Genomic DNA, 21,995 nt, shown 5'->3' on the forward strand with positions numbered 1-21,995 from the left:
CAAAGAGTGAAGAGGTATCACCTTGACTTCTTATCTTCAGCCTTCACCTGCACCTGGTAAAGATGCAGAGCTGCGATAAAATGAGTCTGTGTATCAGCTGCTTCTCTGTTGCCATGACGATGAAATTCCAGCATGAGCACCTCTTCAGTCATTTGAGGATACAGAATAATGTAGATGAGGAAGTAAGGTTTTTCTTTTTGTACCTGAAGTCCGTGAAGCTAAAAAAAAACTGTTAAGGCAACACTTAAATCAGTATAGCGTCAGGTGAGTTAAGTAACAGACTGGTCTACTTTAAAAGTAGATCCTATCACCACACATTATCCCCATAAACTTTGACATGAATTCCTGAAAAGAAATCTACGGAAGCGTAGAGCTGCCACCCAGGCAAAAGAAAAATACAAGTGTATCACGTTATAACGTGAAAGGTTTATTGTTCTAATAAGATACTTTTCACGTTTGAACAACATAATATCACGTTATTACAATATACATAATTATCACGTTTGTACAATATAATATTTATATCGTACGAACGTGATAATTATATCTTACGAACGTGATAATTATATCTTACGAATGTGATAATTATATTGTACGAACGTGATAATTATGTATATTGTAATAACGTGATATTATGTTGTTCAAACGTGAAAAGTATATTGTACAAACAGGAAAAGTATCTTGTTAGAACAATAAACCTTTCACGTTATAACGTGATACACTTGTATTTTTCTTTTGCCTGGGTGGCAGCTCTACGCTTCTGTAGAAATCAGTGAAACTGTTTAAAAAATTACTATTTTTAAAAATTAGTTGATCTCTTAAATTTTAAGAAAAACATGTAAAATTGCCAAGCTGTAGCTCATTGATTGTCCTGTCAGAAAATTATATTTTATTTATTTTTACAGTGTATCATTGTTTTTTTTTTTTTAAAAAAAGGGAAAAAAGATGACGTTTTCTGTCATTTAAATTTTTTATCTATTATCTAAATACTTTGGTGTATCATGGGGGAGATCTTTATCAGTAAAGATAAAGCTGTAAAACATAAAGCCGGATTAGAGTCTTTGCTGATCTGACTTTGCTGATCTGGCTCCCAGCCCTTATGTTTGACACCCATAATCTAAACCAGGGTTGGTCAACTCCAGGCCTCGAGTGCCGGTGTCCTGCAGGTTTTAGATCTCACCCTGGGTCAACACACCTGAATCAAATGATTAGTTCATCACCAGGCCTCTAGAAAACTTCAAGACATGTTGAGGAAGTAATTTGGCCATTTAAATCAGCTGTGATGGATCAAGGACACGTCTAAAACCTGCAGGACACCGGCCCTCGAGGCCTGGAGTTCGACACCCAGATCTAAACTGTGTTAAAACACCACCTCCTGGTGGTGACATTTATATCTAAAGTTGCAGAAGGAAATTACATAAAGTACCTTTAAAGCTCAGTGAGGATGTAAAAGCTTTATCTACCTAACCCCTCCAGTTTAACTCCAGACACTGGGTTAATGTGTTCCGATCAGATTCCACTGACTGGTCTAAACATGAAACACTCCAAGTTATGAAGCAATAACAGGCATGGGTCAAGTAGAGGTGAGGTGCCTGCATTAGGCGCCAGTTGTGGCATGAGTTCAGGTTTATTAATAGGTTTAAACACGGGCCAGCTTTAGGGCTTAAACTTGGCCCTGGGTATGAAATGCTGGAGGTTATTACTGGTCCCGGGTCACCACATGCTGCTAAGAAACCAAGCCAGCCCCTCCTGTTACAACATCTGCCATGACTTTTTGATTCAGCTCAGTCCCAGCCACCCAATCCCACGGCTGCTTATTCCACCGAGAAGAGCTAAAAAGAAACACAAATACGGATCTCTGTTTTCTAGTTGTGACTCTATGCTCCCATCATTCATAGCAAGAAGCTGTTAAACAAGAAGTGCTTTCAAAGCCTTTAGGACGTAGCTGCCGAGGAGTCTTTATGTATGCCCTGTGTGTTCAGTGCACTGCTCGGTGCCTTCTGAGCAGTTGTAGTTATCTAGTTGCAGAGCACGAATCCATTGCTTCCTGCTAAATAAATGTTCCTTTAACCACTCAAACATTTATTTCTAGTGGAAATGTTAAGAGGAGAACATGACCGGTTGGCAGGGTATTTCACTTTGACTCTGTCTTAATGGACTCTTAAGTGCACAGAAGAGCTTTTTTGCTTTAAGTTACCTGCAGCAAGCAGAGAATTATGGATAGCAACAACAACGTCCCGTGTTTCCCTGCCAAGAAGGTTAAGTTTGTGCTGCTGTGAGTCAGTTTGTCTTTTTTTAGCAGGATGAGGTGAAAACTACTGGGGCACATTTTTGTGAAGGCTGGTGGATAAGTGGAGTGTACTGAAAGGAATTTGGAAGACAGGAAGCAGCGACCTCTCCGGGTGAACAGTGAAACCAACAGTTGGACGCAACTACAGTTCCTGGAGTGGCCACTTGAGGCAGACTGCAGAGGTGAGCCAATCCCCATGGACTTTCGTGTTAAAATGACCGACTTTAGAGCTGAAATACAAGTTTACAGCTCAGTATGAAGAGATATCTTTGTAATCTTTAGGCAGATTCCCCCTTCATAATAGTAATTGCACTTTTGGTAATTTTTTTTAATGCACCTTTTTCATGAATGGTGTACTGCTGTGTACGGATTCCTTTGATTCACTGAGTTCATATAGGGCTGAAATCCCAAATGTTCCCAATATTTGGGATTTCACTCCTAATTTTACAACAAAGTTGGCTCACCACTTTTTTACAGTCTCTAACAGACTTTGCACACATCCAATCACAGCATCAGGAAAGCTCTTAGAGGGAGGTGGAATGGTGCTGCTGTAAGATTAGTATTTAAAGGCTCTTTTAAAGTTCCTATCCATAGCTCCACTACATCTTAGTGGACCTATGGATCGGATGCTGTCTTTTTGTAGTCCCAATAGATTTCACAGCCTTGAACATTCAAGGATTTTGCAGATTTGCAGGTAACGAGCTTGTTTTGTCTGGCTCATGCAGGAAATAATAAAGAAGGGAGAGCCACACAACAACAGCTTCCACCAAGCCAATTTATTAATCATAAACTGAGAAAAAGAAGAAAAGAAAACTGGTGCTAACCTACAACCAACACGCAACTTAAATTAGGGATGATACGCAATCAAGTGGAAAGAAAAACGAATTGGCTGCCTGAAAAGTTCCAGCCTTCCAGGAGGAGCGAGAGCCATGTTGAAAGGAAACAAACTTGAATAGGCTCCAGGTGAAGTCCATCCATCAATCGATCCTTTTCTGCTTATCCAGTTCAAGTTCATGGGGGTTAGAGCCTATCTCAGCTGGCCCATAGGGCTAGAGGTGGGGTATACCCTGGACAGATGTCTAGTCTGTCCGGTGACATCATTTCCTGTTTTAGATGGGAGCAGCTCTTAATTAGGACCTGAAAAGGAGGAAGCAAAGCAGGCCTTCCAACCAGTACTGACAAAACCAGCGCAGTCACCAGAACTAAATACATAACAGCAAATGTGGGAAACTAAACGGCGTGCTGAACTACAAACTCCAACATTCCTAGTAAATAATGTTTATTTACTAATGACACATGTTTTCAGCCATTTTATCCCACATTTATGGAGTTGTACTGGGGTACAGTAAAAATAACGAAAATCATTATTTGTGTAGTGTTTAAAACGCTCTTCCAAAATACTAAAATTACTAAAGTTACTAGTTGTTTTAATCTGGGAATAGAGCTTTAAACCCGGCTCGTCCATTCCCTAAATATGGAATAGGTAAAGGAAATCTTTAGGACATAAATATGCAGCAATTTCTCCTAAATCAAGGACTGAGATATTATTTTTGAAAAAATAAGGCTGCTTAAATGAGAACTTCGATTGGTAAATATGACTATATCATTATTTATAATAGAAACTTAATACTGATAGATGAATTTTTGTCTACTGAGTAAATAGTAGAAACTTAACATTTCAAGAACTGATTTTTCTAAATCAGTTTGTTTGTTTTTTGTTGTGTGAAAATAGCCAATAGTCATGATGAGCAGCAGCTTCTTCTTCATTTTTAATCGTGCACATACAGATTCGAATCATTCTTTCAATAGATTTGTGTAATGTTTGGACTCCTGTAGATCACCCATCCATCAGTTCTTGTCATAGCTGATTCACTGCTGCCTGTGAGGCTGATTTTAGGGGAGAGGTGGGGTACATGCTGGTCTGGCTGCCAGTCTGCTGCAGGCAGTGACAGTTCCAGAGTCTGCAGGGACCCCTCCAACCAGCATTCATCACAATTATGTTATTAATAATAATAACAGTTCCCTAAAATGACAGGTAAAACATTAGTCAAGGAAACAGCAGAACCCACGTTTATTTTGGTAACAATGGCTGAGACAAAGTGGCTGGTTATGAAGTGTTAATGCTCTAACTACTGGTGTCTGAGCTTTCAGACGATATTGCATGGCTGCCTCAAAGTTCAGATACACTTCTTGCCTACGGTGTGCCACAGGGTTCTGTTTTGGGGGCTTTATTGTTTCTGTTGTATCTGCTCCCTCTTCAGCACATTTGGAGGACTTCTAATGATATTTCTTATTGCTTCTACGCAGATGACATTCAGTTGTATATGTCAAGCCTACAGTTAGATATTACAAGCCCAGCACGGGTTAGCAGACAGTCTTTTCCGACTCAATAAAAAAACAAGAGCCCTCGTTTGGGCCCTGACAGATTTTGCCTAATGGAAATTTTAGGTCCCTTTGCCACTTTTCTTAAATGTACAATCAAGAACTTTGCAAGCTCACATTAAATCTCTGGCTCTCTCATAGTTTACCAACTAAAAACATTGCCAAGTTAACTTCCACAGTGTCATACTCTGAATTGAAAATTATTATTTGCCTTTATTTTGTCACGTTTGAATTATTGTAATTCTGTTAAAAAGCAGCTAAAAACATATTTTTGACCTTTTGTTTTTATGCTCCGGCAGGTTTGTTCTGTAACACTTTGTGATATTTATCTTGAAAGGTACAAAATAAATACAAATTTTGCTTACTTTGTAGCGACAGTAACAATATTCAGGTTCCTGTCGTTGACATTTAAGCCTAGACTAACAGCTTTTAGTTATTTGTCATTATATTTAATCCTCATTATTGGCTCAACTCACCACCGTCTTGCTTTTTAACACTCCTCTTCATTTTCATTAAGTTGACCCCCCCCCCGCCCCTCGCCTACACCAAAACAAACTACTACAAAATGAAAGTGCAAGGCAACACATTTTATTTCAAAGGCCTAATTGGCGTTAAGGTACAGCATATTAAATATTGTTAGTCCAGAGACAGTCACCGCAGAATAACATACCATTCTTTTCTTTACATGATACATTCAGGCTGACTTAAAATGACAATATTTTACAAATTGTTAATGTAGTGCTAACATAAAAAAGGCTGTTTACCGAGTGTCTCGTTTTCAATGCGAGCAGAGGTTTTCCCTGCTCCGTGGGGCAGACCGTGAGTCCGTTTTGTCTCCTTTAATTTCTAAAATCTTGCCGTCACCCCAACACCCAATTAAGACACTTCATTTTAATCATGTTTTCAGCGGTTACCTGTAGTTACTGAGTGCTAGTAGCATCTGTTAGTGTTGTGATAGTTCCTCGAAGAGCTGTGTAACAGAATAATATATTTTACATCCCTGCACATAATGTTATATTTTAATAATAAATATAATAAATAAAAAGTACAAATATCTGAATAATATGGAAACATATCATTATGAAAGACATTTTCTGTCAGTAATACATTGCAACCAAATGCTGGAAAACAACAGCATGACTCGTTTTATAAAATGCAAGGGCAAATAACACGACGTCGGTAATATTTGCAGTTTGTAAAAAAAACAACAAGATTACTGTCGCGACCAGCTGATAGAAGTCCCGTCGAGCCGACATCTGCCCTGCAACGTTTCGACCCACATACATTCTGTTGTTCCTCAACACTCGGGGCATCATTCTCAGAGTCAAACCTGCAGCTCTCTGTATTCAGTCTGGAGAGATCGTTAAGTTGTAGCACTCTGGTAAAGTGTTAGTGTTGCACTGTGGAAGAGTGGCGAGTGTTGACAAACTCCTCCTCGAATCCCTTTGCTGCCGCCCTGGTTCCTCCTTCAGTAATTGACTTTCCCGGGAACCTGCACGTTCACTCCACTGTAGTCCACCATGTACATGGGCCACTGCTGCAGGGAAGAAGCATAATGGTGGAGAAAATGATTTCATTACTGCAAAATGTTGCTGACCTTGCCTCTAAACCTGTTTTAATATTACATTTCAGTACTTAGAGTTGAACACACAGTCATCTACTGCAGTTTAAGGTGTTTTATCGACTCCGACTCCATCAGCGACCGGGGTTTCCTGCCTCTCTCGCCATTATCTTTTGGCTCTTTTCTAAATTATCCAAATTATGCCAGCTCTCTGGTTTGCTTAGCCTGCCCATTTGTATGGAGATATCACCACAGATGAAGGATGTGCCTAGTCACTAATTTACTAGTCTTTTAAACGACAGAGGGAGAGAGGAAGAAAACTAGTGGACTAGTCTAAAAGACAGGAAACACTCGTAAAAATGCTGGCAACCACTCCTCAGCCTCCTAGTAGACGCACCTGTGGTATCGATTTCAAAGTCCTACGTCATCTTGTTTTGAAGTTATCGCATTAAGAAGATTGAGAAAACGTGAACTTATGGGGAGATGACCATCAGCTTGTATCATATTTGACCCACAAGTTTTGAGACCTCTACATCATCATCCCCTTAAATGATTTTATTTGTTTAAAATAAACAAACTACGAGGAATAAATTATAGAGAAATGTGGGATGTAACAAAAATGAAATTAATGGGTACAATAAGGTTACCCCCACCCCACCCCCCCAAAAAATAAATCAATAAATCAATAAAAAAACACCAACAGTGCCATCTTTGCCTTCTCCAGTTCACAGCTCCTCCCCTCACTAGCAGCTGAACACACCAACAGCTGGCATAGCATGCTAAACTTTGCATATGAAGCAAAATGCCAGGGAAAGGCCGAGGATGCAGATAAGCCTGCATGCAAACAAGACAACCAAGTGGTGGCAACGAAGCTGAAACAACCTTTGCAAAGCATCGTAAACGCCGACATCCTGGTCTTTGAGAGGTCAGTAAAAGTTCCTGGTACAACTACGCTGAACCATTAAACAGTCACCAAATCATTTAACTGTTACCTGGTTGCTACATTCTCCGATTGCTCAGTTATCATTGTACCATTGTGGTTCTAGCTAGTTAATGTGTGAGCTGGGACATTAACAGGGAGCATCAGCTATTTGTGTCTAATAGTGTGTTGTTTCTACAACATCTACCAGACATTGAAGAGATAAATATGGTAAATATGCTGCCAAGTCACCAGAAGCACAGAAAACAAGCAGAGCTGTAGCTCTCGCAGTTATACATGAAGCCTACGTGGAAGTTCAACGAGGAACTCCTGTCCTAATTCCTGCTGCCAGGATTTTGTTCTGTTATGATGGATCATTGAAGTTTTCCCCGTTTCCCTGGTTATCAGTATTGAGTTTGAAACTTTACATCCTGACATCCCTGGATACAGCGTGGCTAACGTTAGCAGTTCTAGCTGCCTTCCTTCCTTCTTTGTGCGCGTTAACACATCGTGTCGTCAGAGTCAGTGACACGGCTGATATATAACCGCTCATTTTCTCAGTCAGTCCTGAATAACTGCGCTGCTTACCTTCCACTTTGCTAAAACCGCTACTATAAACCTACCTGTCACAGGAAGAGAGGCTGTGCCACCTGTCGGGACTGGTGATGGCTGCAGTTACATGTCAGAGGCTGCCGTCTGACAGCAGCTAAATGCTCCACATACACTGCACTTAAGCTGATACGCGTTCTGTTAGGCGTCTTAAATGCTTGAGTTTCTCTGACTGATCGAAGCTACAGTTAAGTCGAGGTAAAGGGGGGCTTCCTTAATAAAGTGCATTTTTGCCCTAACAGCAGGCCAGCATGCTGTAGCTCTGAAATCAAAGTGTATTTAAGGTTTTTTAAGAGTCTTTAAGGACCTGTGTGAGTAAGAACAGAAGAATAAAGATGTCCTAGTATTCATCGACTAGCTTATGAATTCACATGGTGAAGAAAATATATATTTTATTTAATGTACCATCACTGGAATCTGATTGCTTGATATTCCCAGGTCGGAGGAGGCAGGCACTTGGTTGCTCTCCTGGACTCTCTTGCGTTTCCGTCGATTAGTGGAGGCGTCTGTTCCTACTGAAGGCACAAAGCAAAGGCTTTTACTCTGGAGGCACGCGCAGCACAGAAAGCCTCACTTCCATCAACAGAAGGTTGTTTGTGTAACACTTACCTGTGTTACAAGCTTGGCTACAGATTTCTGCAAAAGGTCTGAACAGGAGAGAGAAAAGGCCGGGTCATTTTAGGTGATGTAGCTGCATTTTTGTTTCTCTAAAGATACAATCTTTTTTTTTGTAACTATAAAAAACATTCCGGAATTCTAATTAGCCTTCTATTCAGACTGCACTTACTTGATACCTAGAAGAAAAAAAATCCCTGAATTGTGCACGATTTAAAGCTTTGCCTTCATTCTTTCATCATAGCTTAACTGCTTGGATGTCAAAACGTTGTTTCCTATTTCATTTTATTTACATTTGCTGAGGAAGATTTATTCTTTGACATCTTAGAGGCTGGATTTAAATCCAAAGCATAAATAAACCATAATGAGCTTAACTACCGAGAAGCAAAACCCTAAATTCCCGCTGAAATGTACGGTGCGGTGACGGCTAGCGCTGCTGAACATTCCGGTGTCGCTGCACTCACTGTAGCTGGCTCTTGATGTTGAATGTTATTTTATCCGCGGCTTGAAGGATTTTCTCCAGGCACACGATGTCGTAGGTGTTTGGGTTTCGGAAAGGGATTTCGTCTGGAAGGCCACTAACTTCTATAGACTCTGGACTGCCGCGGATTAGCTTGTACGGGACCACGACGGAGCGATCTAAGCCCAGAGCCTCACCTAAACAGAACAAACAACAACGGCACGATCAGTGTGACACCTTTTCTTTTCCTGTGAAAAATAAGAAGCATGCAGGCACATGTTTTCACATGAATAAAGAAACTCATGCCTGTAACTGACATACTGTAGGTATGAAACGTGCATAGAAATGCAGCGTTCTTCATTCATTTTGATAACAGCAGCTAAAAGTTCTTAAGCAGAGGTGCAGGTGCCGCATTATTACCCTTTGAGATCTTTTATTATAACCTGAACAAAGGTGGAACTTCATACACCGCAATCATCACAGTAATAAGTTAGCAACCAAAGCGTGTGCTAGCCTGGCTGAAGAAGAAGATGGGAGTTTGTCTGCTCCCAAGATCGCTGACTGCGGTTGCTGTCCGTGGTGCTGATTCAAAGCTGGAATGATCCTACAGATGTTACTGATTATTGCTACATGATAATATTTTATAACTTAAATTTGTTTGTGTGTTCGTGTGAGCGAGAACGTGAGGCAATGTGTTTGCTCAAGCACTGCGTGGTGGTAAGGGCCCAAAGTGAAAGAACGTATCAGCCCCGGGGCCAATCGCAGAGCTGTTACGCCTCAATAAATAAGAAGTAAGAATGCTGAAATTTGTTAGGTGCACAACAATTCAACATGTGAAGTTTTTCTTTGACACACAAACTAAAATAAATCAGTTTGACACCACTTTTTTATTGTTTACCGTGCAGACTTTCCACCCGTGGACCCTATGCATGTGGAAATGTATTTTTAAGGCACTGCTGTGACGTTAGAGCCGAGCACCGTTTTTGTTTTGTTTGTTTTTTTCCCCTTCAGGCTTCTGTACCAAATTGTGTGAAGGCTGTATAGAAATTGCTCCACAAAATTTAACAGCCACGTTTCATGAGTGAAATTTGGGACATGCATTTATAAGACTTGCCCCTAATTCAACAAGTAGGACGAACATTCTGGATTTAAATTTCCAGGCACACGTCTCACTTAGGAGGCTCACCCTGAGCAATAAAGGACGTGTTGTTTTTCTCCTGTGTTGTGAGAATTAAACTGAACACGCCCACGACTTGGATCCATCACGCAGATGAAACTGGTTCATGGTAAAAAGGTTATCTGTCTCGTACAGATAACAACAGCTCCATGCTGCGGATCTATTTACCGTATTTCTTGTTGAAGAGTTCCTTGACTTGCTCTCGAAGGACTACTTTCTCCCCCATGCGGTTAATGTCGTCATCATCTGTCAGGAGGAGAGAATTGGTCACAGACAGCATTCAAAACAAAAGCCGCAGCATTTGTAATGGACGCTATCAAAGCATTTTCTCCTCACCATTTATTGAAGCGTAGGCCTTCTTTAGTAAAGTGACTCGTCGAGGTGCTGATGAAGTTAACGAAAAACATGTTTAGTAACGTTAAATGTTGTTTGCTTTAGCGCTCTGTGATAGATGCTGCGTAATAAATCAGATGTCATGAAAGCAAAGCGCGGTGTGCTCATACCTGGTTTTGGAATAAGTCCTTGAAATGGTCTGCATGCAACACAATGAAACAAGCACAATGAACAGAATTAACCGACATATATTTAAAGACAGTAATAAATATCCAAGCCATTAACTGCAGGAAGGAAGCCCGACAGACAGATATGGATCTTATTTGATGAAAACATTTGAATTTGTGCATTTTGTAGCTTGTTATTTTTGGTTTAGCACCACAAATGAATATACTGGGAAAATGCATCACTACCAATCAGAATATTAAACAGCTCTTAGCGTGATCAGCATTTCTCACCTGGTGATGGTGAAGCTGATTTTGTCAGCGACAGCCAGGATCCTCTCCAGGTTCTGGGAGCCGAAGGTGCAGGGCTTCCTGAAGGGGATGCCGGGGGGAAGGCCCTCGATGATGACCGAGTCCGGGTTGTTCTTGATCCTTTTGTAAGGCACTTGGACGGGGTACTTGATGCCCAATGCCTCCCCATACTTCCTGTTGAAGAGATCTTGGACCTGCTCTCGCAACGTGTTGGCCAGGTCGATCCTGGAGAGCTTGGACTCCAAGCACTCTGTTGACGAGAGGCCGAAGACGCTTTAAAATATGTGTCATCTGGCTTTCAATGTCAGCGAGCAGAGGCGATTCGTGTTTAAACAGTTAACGGCAAATCTAAGACGACCGAGGCAGCTCGACCGTACCTGAGAATCCAGGTCTCTTGGATACAGCCGCAGTGTCCTCCGTTACTGGTGCTGCATCCTTGGCATCCAGCTCTTTGGAGAAAAACATTTAAAGGTTAAACTTTTGTCGTCTTAAGACTTACTGAATAAAACAAATGTTAGGAGCTTTGTCACAAATAAAGAGGAGGCAGCTGCAGACAAATCCCTGCAAGGACTTTCTGTTGTTCTTCAAAGGAGCCGTTTTAAAAATAGCCTGTGAACTGGATTTGACCTTAAAACTTCAACCGTGTATTGCAGAGGAATTTAACACAATTTAACACTAATTTAACAAAATTTAACACTGCATATGTGTGTGATTAGTTTGGATTGAAGATGCTGCTGATGAGAAAGTAAGTATAAAAAGAGACAAACCTGAATCACAGATAGGGATGGAAGGCATCTCTTGTTTTACCTGCTCAGCTAAGAGCTCGGGTCTAGAGATGAGCAAAAGATTGTGACGATATTTACAAATCAGAGAGCGAAAACTGAAATAACACACACTTCAACGCACCGCTACACTCTCCAGATGACTTGCTATATATAATTATTTCTCACCTTTTGATAACAAACTGGATCTGACTGCTGACAGCCAGGATCTTGCGTAGTTTGGCTGCTCCGAAACAGTTGGGTCTTCGGAGAGCGATTCCCTCTGGCAGCCCGGTTACATACAGATCCTCAGGGTACATCTGGAATTTGGAGTACGGCACCTTGGTTGGTTCAGGAAGGCCCAGGGCTTCAGCTGAAGAAGATGATAAGGAAAAACAAGCACAAAGCTTATTGATCTATTTCATTCAAGTCGTCTTATTCCAATTCATCTCATTTCTTTCTGTCTTCTGAAATCTTGGGAAAATTGCAAAAACACCAAACAAGGAAAGTTTGACAAATTTGTGTGACAGTTTGAACCAAGCAGCAATAAAGGAGCCGACATGAAAGTGTCGAGTTGCATCTCAAATGGCCATCTCAGCCTGGCTCGACAGTTTTGATCTCTGTGGTTAGTTTACGCCTTCTAACAGCTACAGAGAGAGGGTCACCTTTTACACAAGTACCCTTACTGAGGCTCAAGTGGGTGATACAGGTGGCTATAGCTGAACTGGACCTCTTGCATTTTTAGAGTTTAACGCAGTTGTCTCACAAATATTATAGCAAGCTGTGCAGATTAATTACACTAACAAAAAGTCCAAATGTTTGTGCATTTTTGAGTGAAATACTCCTGTTACTCTGTTCTTACAGTAACACAAACATATGATAGTTTATGGTTTTGTTCTGTAGTTCCAGGCCTTACTGAATACAACATGATTGCTACAATATGGGTTAAAAATAAAAAACATAACAAAACAGAAAGCAAGTTTTATTCAAAAGCTTTGGATCAAAGTCCAAAAGAGTCAACACAAAAAGCCATGGCAGTGACATGTATTTTGTAAATGATGGTCCCCATAATTTAAAGTCAACACGGGCAAAGCAGGATAAGCTTCGGGGGGCATCTGCACCGTCTGCACCGTCCCCCTGTCACTCGGTCAGATCCGACCCTCGTTTGTCACAACAGCAAACTAAAAAGCTACACGGTCACATGGCTACACCCACCATGAGACAAATGTTGCGATAGCACCGTCCATATTTCTAAACTCAAGGAAATCTATTATAAAACGATAGCTTTAAAAACTAAAATCAAAAAATAACAAAAACAACCCGATTTTTAGCTCGTTTTCAGTCTCATGCTCACGTTGCTTTTCCAGACACATTAACCTAACGTGACGTAGAAAGCTCATCCAGCTCACAGTAATGTGTGGATGGACAGGTAGATGTCTCGCCTCATCTGTCATGAGCTCATCAGTCCCCCAGCCGGCTGAACTAAAACCCTTTTGAAACTAAGAACTGAAACTTTTCTTTTTATTTAAAAGGAATAAGAAGAACTCGTTAATAACTTTGAGCATTGCCGTGTTAAAATTACCCACACTCACTCTTAGCGCACGCATGTCTATGTTCAGAGAGTCGCTGGCGTGCTGTGACATGCCGCCTTCTAAAAGGCGACTAATGCTTTGTGTCTTTATGCTTTAACATCCTCTGATGTGAAAATGAGATTCTTCCTTTTCATGCCCCATCCTTTGCCCCACACTTAACAGATTCATTCTCATGTGCTGAATTATTGAAAACCTTAAATGTTCCAATATTAATATTCAGATAGATTTTAAATTGCTGTACACTGGTTAAGGAGAGATCAAAGTCTTCCTGCAAAATTCATAGCCCTGGCATAACTTCCTGCCCCCGCTGCGGATGAGGATAAAAGCTCCCCCGCTACAGGTAGCTTACCATACTTAATGCTGAAGATGCTCTCCACTTGTCTCCGCAGCTGAAGAATCATTTCACCGATGTCCTCCACCAGGCTCCCTGCTGAAAGAGTCAAGCAAATGAAAAACGAACAGCTTTGCGCCGAGAGCGCCGAAAAAGAATTATTACTCGGGGTCGACGGGGTTAGGCAGCTTCCCACCTGTGAACATTACTACACCTCCACTTGCCAACTTCAATTTGATAAATTCTACCTGCCCTGCGCTGACCCGGTAATGACAAACTGACTGTGTCATTACCGGGTCAATGTGGAGTGTGATACATTAACCGCAGATGGATGTAGGGAGGCAGAGTGGCGAAGGTGCAAAAGTGAGGCTAAACAGCAAAACAGAAATATTTCCAAAGGTGAGGATGCTGGGTTAGAGTTTTATTTAATTCTAATCTGCCTCTTTGGCAAGGTTACAGACAATCACAGAGTGAGAGTGTGGGCCAAATGCACTGTGCAGAAAAACATCCTGAATGAGTCAGTCCACCCTACCTTCAGAAGATCTTCTTATGCTCTGCGGGGCAGCAGTGGGTGACAGAGCTTCAGCTGCAAGATGCGAGAAAAGCATGAGAACTTTGGCGTACGGCTTCTGTAAAACATTTCTATGACAGTTTATCCAAAGATGCACGGTTTTATTTGTGTCGATCAATCTCTCGAGTCGTCACATTGTTGCTTTACTGCATCAGAGACTAGCGCTGGTCCTATTCTGACTTGAGGCATGCCTAACATCATTGTGCAGCAATGATTACATCTGTGAAGGCTAAACTCTTTATCTGACACCTCATGTCTACCCTCAGTACACACAGGGGATGGACAAAACAACAGGTGCAACATATGAGACTGGGATAATTCAATGTTATTGTCCATTTTCTGTCAGTGGAATATTACTGTTACAGTAGGGCGACGCTGAATGTTCTTTAATTAATGATTCCAGGCAAACTGCCGCCAAGAACACATATCATACCGCCTGTCCAAGGCCGTTATTCAACATCGCCGCTCAGTGTTAAACATACAAACACGAGAATGGGCGGTGGGGGTGTTGTTTTGCCATTAGCCCAGAAGCAGAGGTGGAAATGTGATGTTTTTTTTAGTGATGTGTTATGTGTGGAGTCTGCAGGGCAGGACTCAAATCTCTGATCAACAACAGGAGGAAGAAAGTGGTTTATAAAATGTTTTTTCCCATCGATCCATTTGTTTCCGTTTATCCGGGGTTGGGTCGAGAGGGGGACAGTCTAAACAGAGAAGCCCACAGCTCCGTGCTCCACCTCCTTTAGCTTAAAGATATACTCTTTCCAACGTGCCCTGGGTCTACCCAGTGGCCCCCTCCCAGTGGGACATGTAGTGGGACACCTCGCCCAGGAAGCGTCCGAGGCATCCTTGTTAGATGCTTGATGGCTCCTTTCGATGTGCAGGAATAGCGGCTCAACTTTCTTGATTGACTAAGTAAGAGGGCGGCAACCCTTTGGAGAAAGCTAATTTTCACTGCTCATGTCCACGATCTCATTCTTTTAGTCACTACCCAAAGCTCGTGACCATAGGTGAGGGTAGGGATGTAGATAGATTGGCAAATCAACACCTTCACTGTTACGCACAGCTCTCTTCACCACGATGGATCGCTGCAGCATCCGCAACACAGCAGCCGTGGCCTCAATCTGCCTGTCAATCTCCTGCTGCCCTCACTCGTGAACAAGGCCCTGAGATACTTAAACTCCTCCACTTGGGCCAGTCCCTGATCCAGCACTCCTCCCCGGGGTGCCAATTCTCATTTCCACAGCTTCATATTTGGCTACGAACTACTTCAGTGTGAACTGGAGGCCACAACCTGAACAAGGCAACACAACCACATCATCTGCAAAGAGCAGAAAAAAGGAAGGGCAGCCCTGGGCGAGTCCAACACCAGCTGGGAACGAGGCTGAGTTATTGCCGGCAACGCGGCCCAAGGTGATGAATGTTTCCAGCATTCAGCAAGTCAATTACGGTGGAGTGCAGAGGTCAGCACTGTTGCCTCACAGAAAAAGGATGGACAACTGTAGGCACTTTTGTGTGGATTTGTTGCCATGTGTGTCTACTTAAAGTCCCAAAGACACACACATTCAGTTCTTGTCACCCTTCTCACTCACTCTGTGTTAACAGACCTCTCTGCATTGAATCATACTTGTTATTAACCTCTGTCTTCCTTCTCTCTCCCCAACTTGTCGCAGCAGATGGCCCCGCCCCACCCTGAGCGGTTTCTTCCTGTTAAAAGGGAGTTTTTCCTTCCCACTGTCGCCAAAGTGCTTGCTCATAGAGGGTTGTCAGACATTTGGGGTTTTCTCTGAATTATTGGAGGATGTCTACCTTACAATATAAAAGTGCATTGAGGCAACTTGTCGTGATTTATATAAATAAAACTGAATTGAACAGAATTTCTCTCCAACCATGTACGATTGAGTATTCCAAACAACGTGGCATCATAAAGATGGCTGCAGAGTAGCCACCAGGATGTCTGTTTAATGTAGGCTTATGAGTCTTTCTGCTAAATCTGCTGAATATCCATGTGATTATTACATGCTCGCGTACTACTGGAACGTTGAACCGTTTTAAGCCATACTTTTTGGTCTTGTTGTAATACATCGCAAAAACTGAACACTGCAGTTTTCATCACTTGGTAACAGCCATGTTTCATTACTTTGAGCGTGTTCTAAGACAACTTAAAGCAATACTATTTGAAAGATACATCTAGCTTGTGTAGCTATTCCATCATAACATGACGGAGGATCTGTGTAAGCTGTAAAAGGAATATGATGCAACCACAACAGACTCACAACAGGCTGTGGTGAGAGCTCCCTTTGCCCAACACAACATAAAAAATTCAAAAAGCATCAAAATCCAGCCTGTTGAGATAAAAGTGGGAACAATAATGTAAAATTTAAAAAACACTGTCAAAGGAAAGATCCTGTATGTCATCTGTGCTGAAGGAGCCAATGGACAATTATTATGACACTTGAGGAATACTTGAGAGTGGAACTGCAGTTTTGTGAAGATAACCAAGTCAAACCTTTCACTATACTTAAGGACAAACAGGACTTTTTAAAATAGGATGTGATTTGTATCTACAGGAAAGTGAACTGGGTATTCTCATATGTGCAATACGAATATGTCATTCATGCAAAAAGGATTATTGTCTTGATCAGACCTATTTTACATTGAAAATGAATGCAAATTGCCATCATTCAAATACTTTTGACAAATGACCGAGGTGCAAATAATATTAAATGTGACTGAGTGCACTTACCTTCATTGTCTTTCCTTTAGAGGTCATTTGTGAAAGAAAAGAAAACTTAAACAAAGCACAATGAAATCAATAAAAGAAAACAAAATGCCTCCAAAAAGCACTGAATGCTAAACGCCAAGATCACTCTGAGCAGACTCTCTGTAGCATTGTAGCAGCACCTCCTTCAGATGTTCAAAAAGGGGCCTCATTTATATGTTAATTTATATATAAGAAAGTTGCACTTGACATTTGGACAAAGAATAGAGTCCTAAACTTTAAAGTGTCCATTCAAGAAAATGTAGAGGCAGAGATTTCTGCTTCCATCCTACTACAGAATGTGTGAATGGAATTTGATCGCAGGAGACTGGAAATCATATTTTGAAATCTTGCACTTTTAACAAGATTGAATGAAAACTGGTGAAAGTGAAGTGGATTGCCCAGAAACATAGAAAACTGTTGAAAGCAAAGAAATGCTGCCGTTTTTTTATTTCTCAGTCTAATCTTTAAATGCTGCCAGCTGCACAATTAAATGTCCTTCACCTCCATCACAGCGGGGCAGTCAGAAACCTCAGACATATATCTGCATGCATTTGTCTGCAATCTGAATGACCCCGGCACCTTATAGAAGCACCTGGTAAATGAGGCTGGTGCAGTTGATAAAGAGAGTGACGTCTACTCAGATGTTCTTGGTGACCTTACTCTATTAAGCTAAGGTTTAAGGGAGAGAACGAGTTCTATACGGGGAGGAGGATTTAGGAGTCTCAACAGGACCTTTTCAGGAAAAGTTTGGTCTCTCTAAAATTGGACTAGTGGATAAAATTACTCAAAATCTGCAAATATGCACCATGCATCCTGCTAATCACTGAAACGTTTCAGTTTGGACTCTTAAGGGCAAAGGGCACACAGTTAACAACCAGCTGAAGTGTTGTAAGACAGCACACACCTATGAGGCGATGTTTCCGTGCAGCCGGTGCCTCATAGGTGAAGTGGTAAAACAGAAGCCCCGGTTTGTTTTTGAGGGTATTTGGTACGAAGCAGCTACCTGTTACGCCACCCAGCGTCAGCTCTGGCTGCAGTGACACAAATTGAAATCAAGCACAGCCTACCAAGATGATTAAAAGAGAACCTTTAGTCTAGAAAAAGGTCTATGAAAATGAACTAGCTGTAGCATTATGAGTCACTGCTGTAAGGCGTCCTGAGTTGTGTGCCATACACGGCCTTAGGATGGTCTGATGTCTACTCTTTCACAACAAACTTTTCCTCCTGTTTTTTTACTGTCCCCTGACTGATGGTGGCTGGTTGTGGTCATCAGTTGCAAATATTTAAAAGGGCAAAACAAAAAACACACTTTGGTTGGAGTCCGACCACGCTTGACCAGTTGGTGCATGTAAAACGCACTGACAGTTATGCGCATGCCCAGATTTTAAAGCTAAAGAGTATGTTGACAAGCTGCAGTCGATGCAGGGTGCATTTCACAGATCGTCGTTGTGAGGCTGGAGGAAGAAACAAGCTACAGTAGGTCAGAGTTGGGGAGAGAAGGTGTATTTAGGGTTGTGGGTGTGGCTAGTAGTGATTGGGGAGGTTTGGTCATAAGGAAGTGGAAGAGTGGAAGATAAAGAACGTGAGAAAAGTGGTTTCATACGTGCTGTGGCTTAATTAGCTCCCTACAAAACAGTATGTGGAGGCCTTGGTAGGAGCTGGCATTCCAGGAGCCACAGTGTGAGGAGGGAGGCGACAATGGAGGTGTGGGCTGACGGGGAAGAGGTTACCTGCGTGGTTTTCCATTGAGTGGTGGGGAGCCGAAGGAGCGGGGGGCGGGGCAGACGAGGCAGATGGAGCAGAGGGCGAGGCTGTGGCTGGACACGGTGCGGCGGCGGCGGCGGGCTCGGCCACAGACTCGCTGGGCTCCTCCCCACTCGTGCCGGCATCTGGAGAAACAAACAGTACTTACACCAGGTTTTCAGCTCGTGGTGCAACGGAGACGTGAGAGCAGCAGGACGCAGTGGAGCATTTCTGCTGTTATTTCATCGCTTCCTGTTACTGATGTTAGCTTGAAATCACCCAGCCTTGTTTTTCAGTGCATTCAGTTAAACAGTTGAGAATTTAGGGCAGGAACTTCATGCTTTTTAACTGGGCAGGGCAAGTTGAACTGACAGAACCAATCACTTATCCTCCACCCTCAAAGTCTTTAATCTTGCAAAACCAAAATATGTTTGAAGACTTCCATGAAAGCGTGAACCTCAGCTAGTGCTTTTAAAGTTCCCTTTAAAACATTGTAAACAACCTGGATTTAATAGATTGATCCTTTTCTTGTTTTTAAAAAAAGTTTTTCACAATAATGAAACTACGTCTTAAAATGTGTCTCATTTGTCCACACAACAATTATTGGGAGGCATTGGTGCACGTGGTGAGATAGAAAGGAGGATTACTGGGGATCTTTCACTTACTAAGCAAAAGGTGTAACTCACTACACTGTGAGGAATTAAAGAAAAAAGAAAAATGAAGAATATATAATGAATCTGGAACTACAAACATGAATGAAGCTTTATTCTTTAAATGTCAGATTTTGCTCAAAACAGCAGAGCTTTGACTCTCAACGAATAAAAAAGCCTTTCACTGAGAGACTCAAGCAAAAATTGTTTTGTTTCTTTTTTTTAAACTTTAAAATCGAATAAGAAGAGTAAATACAATGGTAGCCAAGGCTTTCTTTTCATTTTTGATCCAAGGTTGGCTCTGGCTTATCGGGGAATTCCCCTTTTCTAATTGTGATTCCTCACTTTGGCTGCATTTGAATTTATCCAAACAAATTTGGGTATCAGATTTGGCTACTGACAGAAAGTGCTCACCCACAGGAACCGACTAATCAAAACTGGCAAATGCAAAACTGTCAGGCGAACAAAGGAGTGAAAGAAGGGGAATCACAAACAGGGACAGCACCGATGATGAAAACAGTCTCCAGGTTTCTGTTTCTCTGTGACTTCTATCTCAGTGACAATGCAAGAAAACCCGTTTGTATTTTTCTACAAGTGAAAAAAAGAAACGAATCTCAAACCTAACGGCAGCCAAGCGTGCGCTCGCTTACCTGGCACCGTAACTTGAATGATTTCCCCGTCTGGAGGCTCTGTTTTAATCCTCCTCAAAGGAATGCAATCTCCTGAAGGACCTGCGGGGATTGAACAGTTCATTCTGTGCGAGTTCCCGTCAGCACTGTGTTTTATGGTCGTGTAAAAACAGATTTAAGCAGACGATAGAACGTGTTGGAAGGGATCAGACTGCCAAACGCGATATGAAAGCGACTCCGGGGGACGGGGGAAACTTTTGTTCAATACTCGGGGCTCAAATCATTTGTAACTTCACACAGCCGAATATCACAGAGCGTTTTTTATTACGCTGAACTTAATTTATTAGCACGTACCTGCTTCGCACTCAGCCAAGGGACTCACACAAGCGCTGGTTGATCTGTGAGGTAAAATCAAATAGAAAAAAGGGTGATTTGCAAATATCTGCAAAACAGAATCATTAAAAATCGTTTTTTGTGGCATATTTTAAATCACCTGTCTCCTTTAAAGGGAAATTCAATGACTTCTGGGGATCTTTAAACACTGGCTATGCAGGGTTTCCACACTTGTTAGCACCACAGTCACAACTCCAATGGCAGAGATTCCATACATGTTAACATTGATTCATGCAGTGCCGTCCGCCCACTATAGTGTTTACCGCCTACTGTGCGGCGGCACCGACAGACAGAACCGCTGAGCTGCACGAACAGAGGTAGACACCGGGGAAGCATTTCTCACTTCTAGCATGAAGGGATTTAGACTAAGGAGTCAGAGCTTGTCATCTGGGGTCACTGGTTCAATCCCAGCTGCTCAAAAGCACATATCAAAGTGTCCTTGGGCTAGATGCTCGCCTCAAATTGTTTCTTTGAACCAGGTATAAAGCGAGTGTGAGAACAGGCACCATATTAGTACAAGGAACACGTAGCATGTTTATACCAGCGGGAGAGAATAAATCATAAATCATCACTTGCTTTAATTATTGATTGCTTCATGGAACAATAAATATTACGTTGTTCTTTCTTTTTCACTTCTTCTTTCAAATTTCTTCATTATTTCATGTGTAAAAATGGCTAATGGATAACCATTATTTTTAATAACGGCTCAATTGTCCAGTATATCAATTAGAAGGTAAATATAGTGTTCCTTCATCATCATCATCATCATCATCATAATAATCTTTTCTTAACTCTTTTCTTAGTTAATATATACAATATTGCAAATATATTATCAAGTTAGCCTTGCTGTTAGCTGAATTTAGGTAACCTGGGTTGGCTTGTGAGGGATAGTTTTTAAAAGAATTAGCTAACCTCTTGGTTAAATCCATTATTCTGATGATGTAAGAACAGCACCGACACCATATCAGATCAGCTTCAGATCATCTGCTTCCATCCTACCCTCCACCCCAGCGTCCGCCTCTGTCCCAACAACCCTCTGCACGTCCTCTTTCGCTACAGGCATGAATTTTCTCTGTGGTCCTCTTTTCCTCTGCCCTGGCACCTCCATACTCGGCATCCTTTGACCAATATATCCACTATCCCTCCTCATCCTCAATGTCCAAACTGTCCTAGCCTGAGCCGTCCCTTTGCTGCACTTATTGTCCATCCTGGTCACTCCCAACAAAAATCTTAGCATCTCCAAGTCTGCAACCTCCAGCTTGGCCTCTTGTCGTTTTAGGAAGCCGAGTCAGAGGCGGCAAGTTGAAGTAGAAATGTTCAGTTCTGCCAATGTACTCGACAGACAGGACGCAGAGAAAGAAATAAAAATAAAGCAAAGTGAACCGAACATTAATCATGTAACAAGGCCCGTTCGGGAAACAGAAAGTCCCATCATGGTAATATAAATGTAACTAAAATCCGTAAACAGCGGTTTAATGATTATGAGTAATACCACTGAATGCAGAGGCACAATTTGGCTGCATGCCATTAAGCTCAAATTCCAGCGCTATAAACAACGTCTGCAGGGTAATGCCATGTTTGTGTGAGTTTGTGTGTGGGCCACGTTCTGACCTGCTGCTGTGAGGATTGCTGACCAGCTCGGCTGCGGTGGGCGGGATGCTCAGATTGTCAGGGAAGCTGTCTTCGGGCGTAGAGCCCAGGTCGTGCTTGCCCTCCTCCCTTGCAATCTTGCCAGCAGCTTG

At 42.0% G+C, this 21,995-nt stretch overlaps 1 protein-coding gene across 2 annotated transcripts in view; it reads right to left on the minus strand.

The window, feature by feature from the left end:
• Positions 1-5,251: 5,251 nt before the first annotated feature.
• gtf2ird1 (GTF2I repeat domain containing 1) overlaps positions 5,252-21,995 on the minus strand; it is a 39,729-nt gene continuing 22,985 nt past the window's right edge. Inside the window, exons 11-27 of one of the 2 annotated variants that reach the window (XM_087847508.1) lie at positions 21,865-21,991; positions 20,215-20,258; positions 19,882-19,962; positions 18,569-18,727; positions 14,039-14,092; positions 13,525-13,602; positions 11,773-11,956; positions 11,590-11,651; positions 11,200-11,271; positions 10,805-11,072; positions 10,517-10,545; positions 10,350-10,397; positions 10,182-10,259; positions 8,841-9,033; positions 8,371-8,408; positions 8,167-8,276; positions 5,252-6,209 (exon numbers count right to left, since the gene is read on the minus strand). In XM_087847508.1, the coding sequence (XP_087703634.1) occupies positions 6,141-6,209; positions 8,167-8,276; positions 8,371-8,408; positions 8,841-9,033; positions 10,182-10,259; positions 10,350-10,397; positions 10,517-10,545; positions 10,805-11,072; positions 11,200-11,271; positions 11,590-11,651; positions 11,773-11,956; positions 13,525-13,602; positions 14,039-14,092; positions 18,569-18,727; positions 19,882-19,962; positions 20,215-20,258; positions 21,865-21,991 (1,694 nt within the window). In that variant the 3' untranslated portion in view covers positions 5,252-6,140. Of the gene's footprint in view, positions 6,210-8,166; positions 8,277-8,370; positions 8,409-8,840; positions 9,034-10,181; positions 10,260-10,349; positions 10,398-10,516; positions 10,546-10,804; positions 11,073-11,199; positions 11,272-11,589; positions 11,652-11,772; positions 11,957-13,524; positions 13,606-14,038; positions 14,093-18,568; positions 18,728-19,881; positions 19,963-20,214; positions 20,259-21,864; positions 21,992-21,995 lie in introns of both variants that reach the window. The other variant, XM_087847507.1, reaches the window with a different exon arrangement.

This window comes from Neolamprologus brichardi, chromosome 10 (assembly GCF_056152115.1).
Source record: "Neolamprologus brichardi isolate AB-2024 chromosome 10, ASM5615211v1, whole genome shotgun sequence".
NCBI classification, from domain to species: domain Eukaryota; kingdom Metazoa; phylum Chordata; class Actinopteri; order Cichliformes; family Cichlidae; genus Neolamprologus; species Neolamprologus brichardi.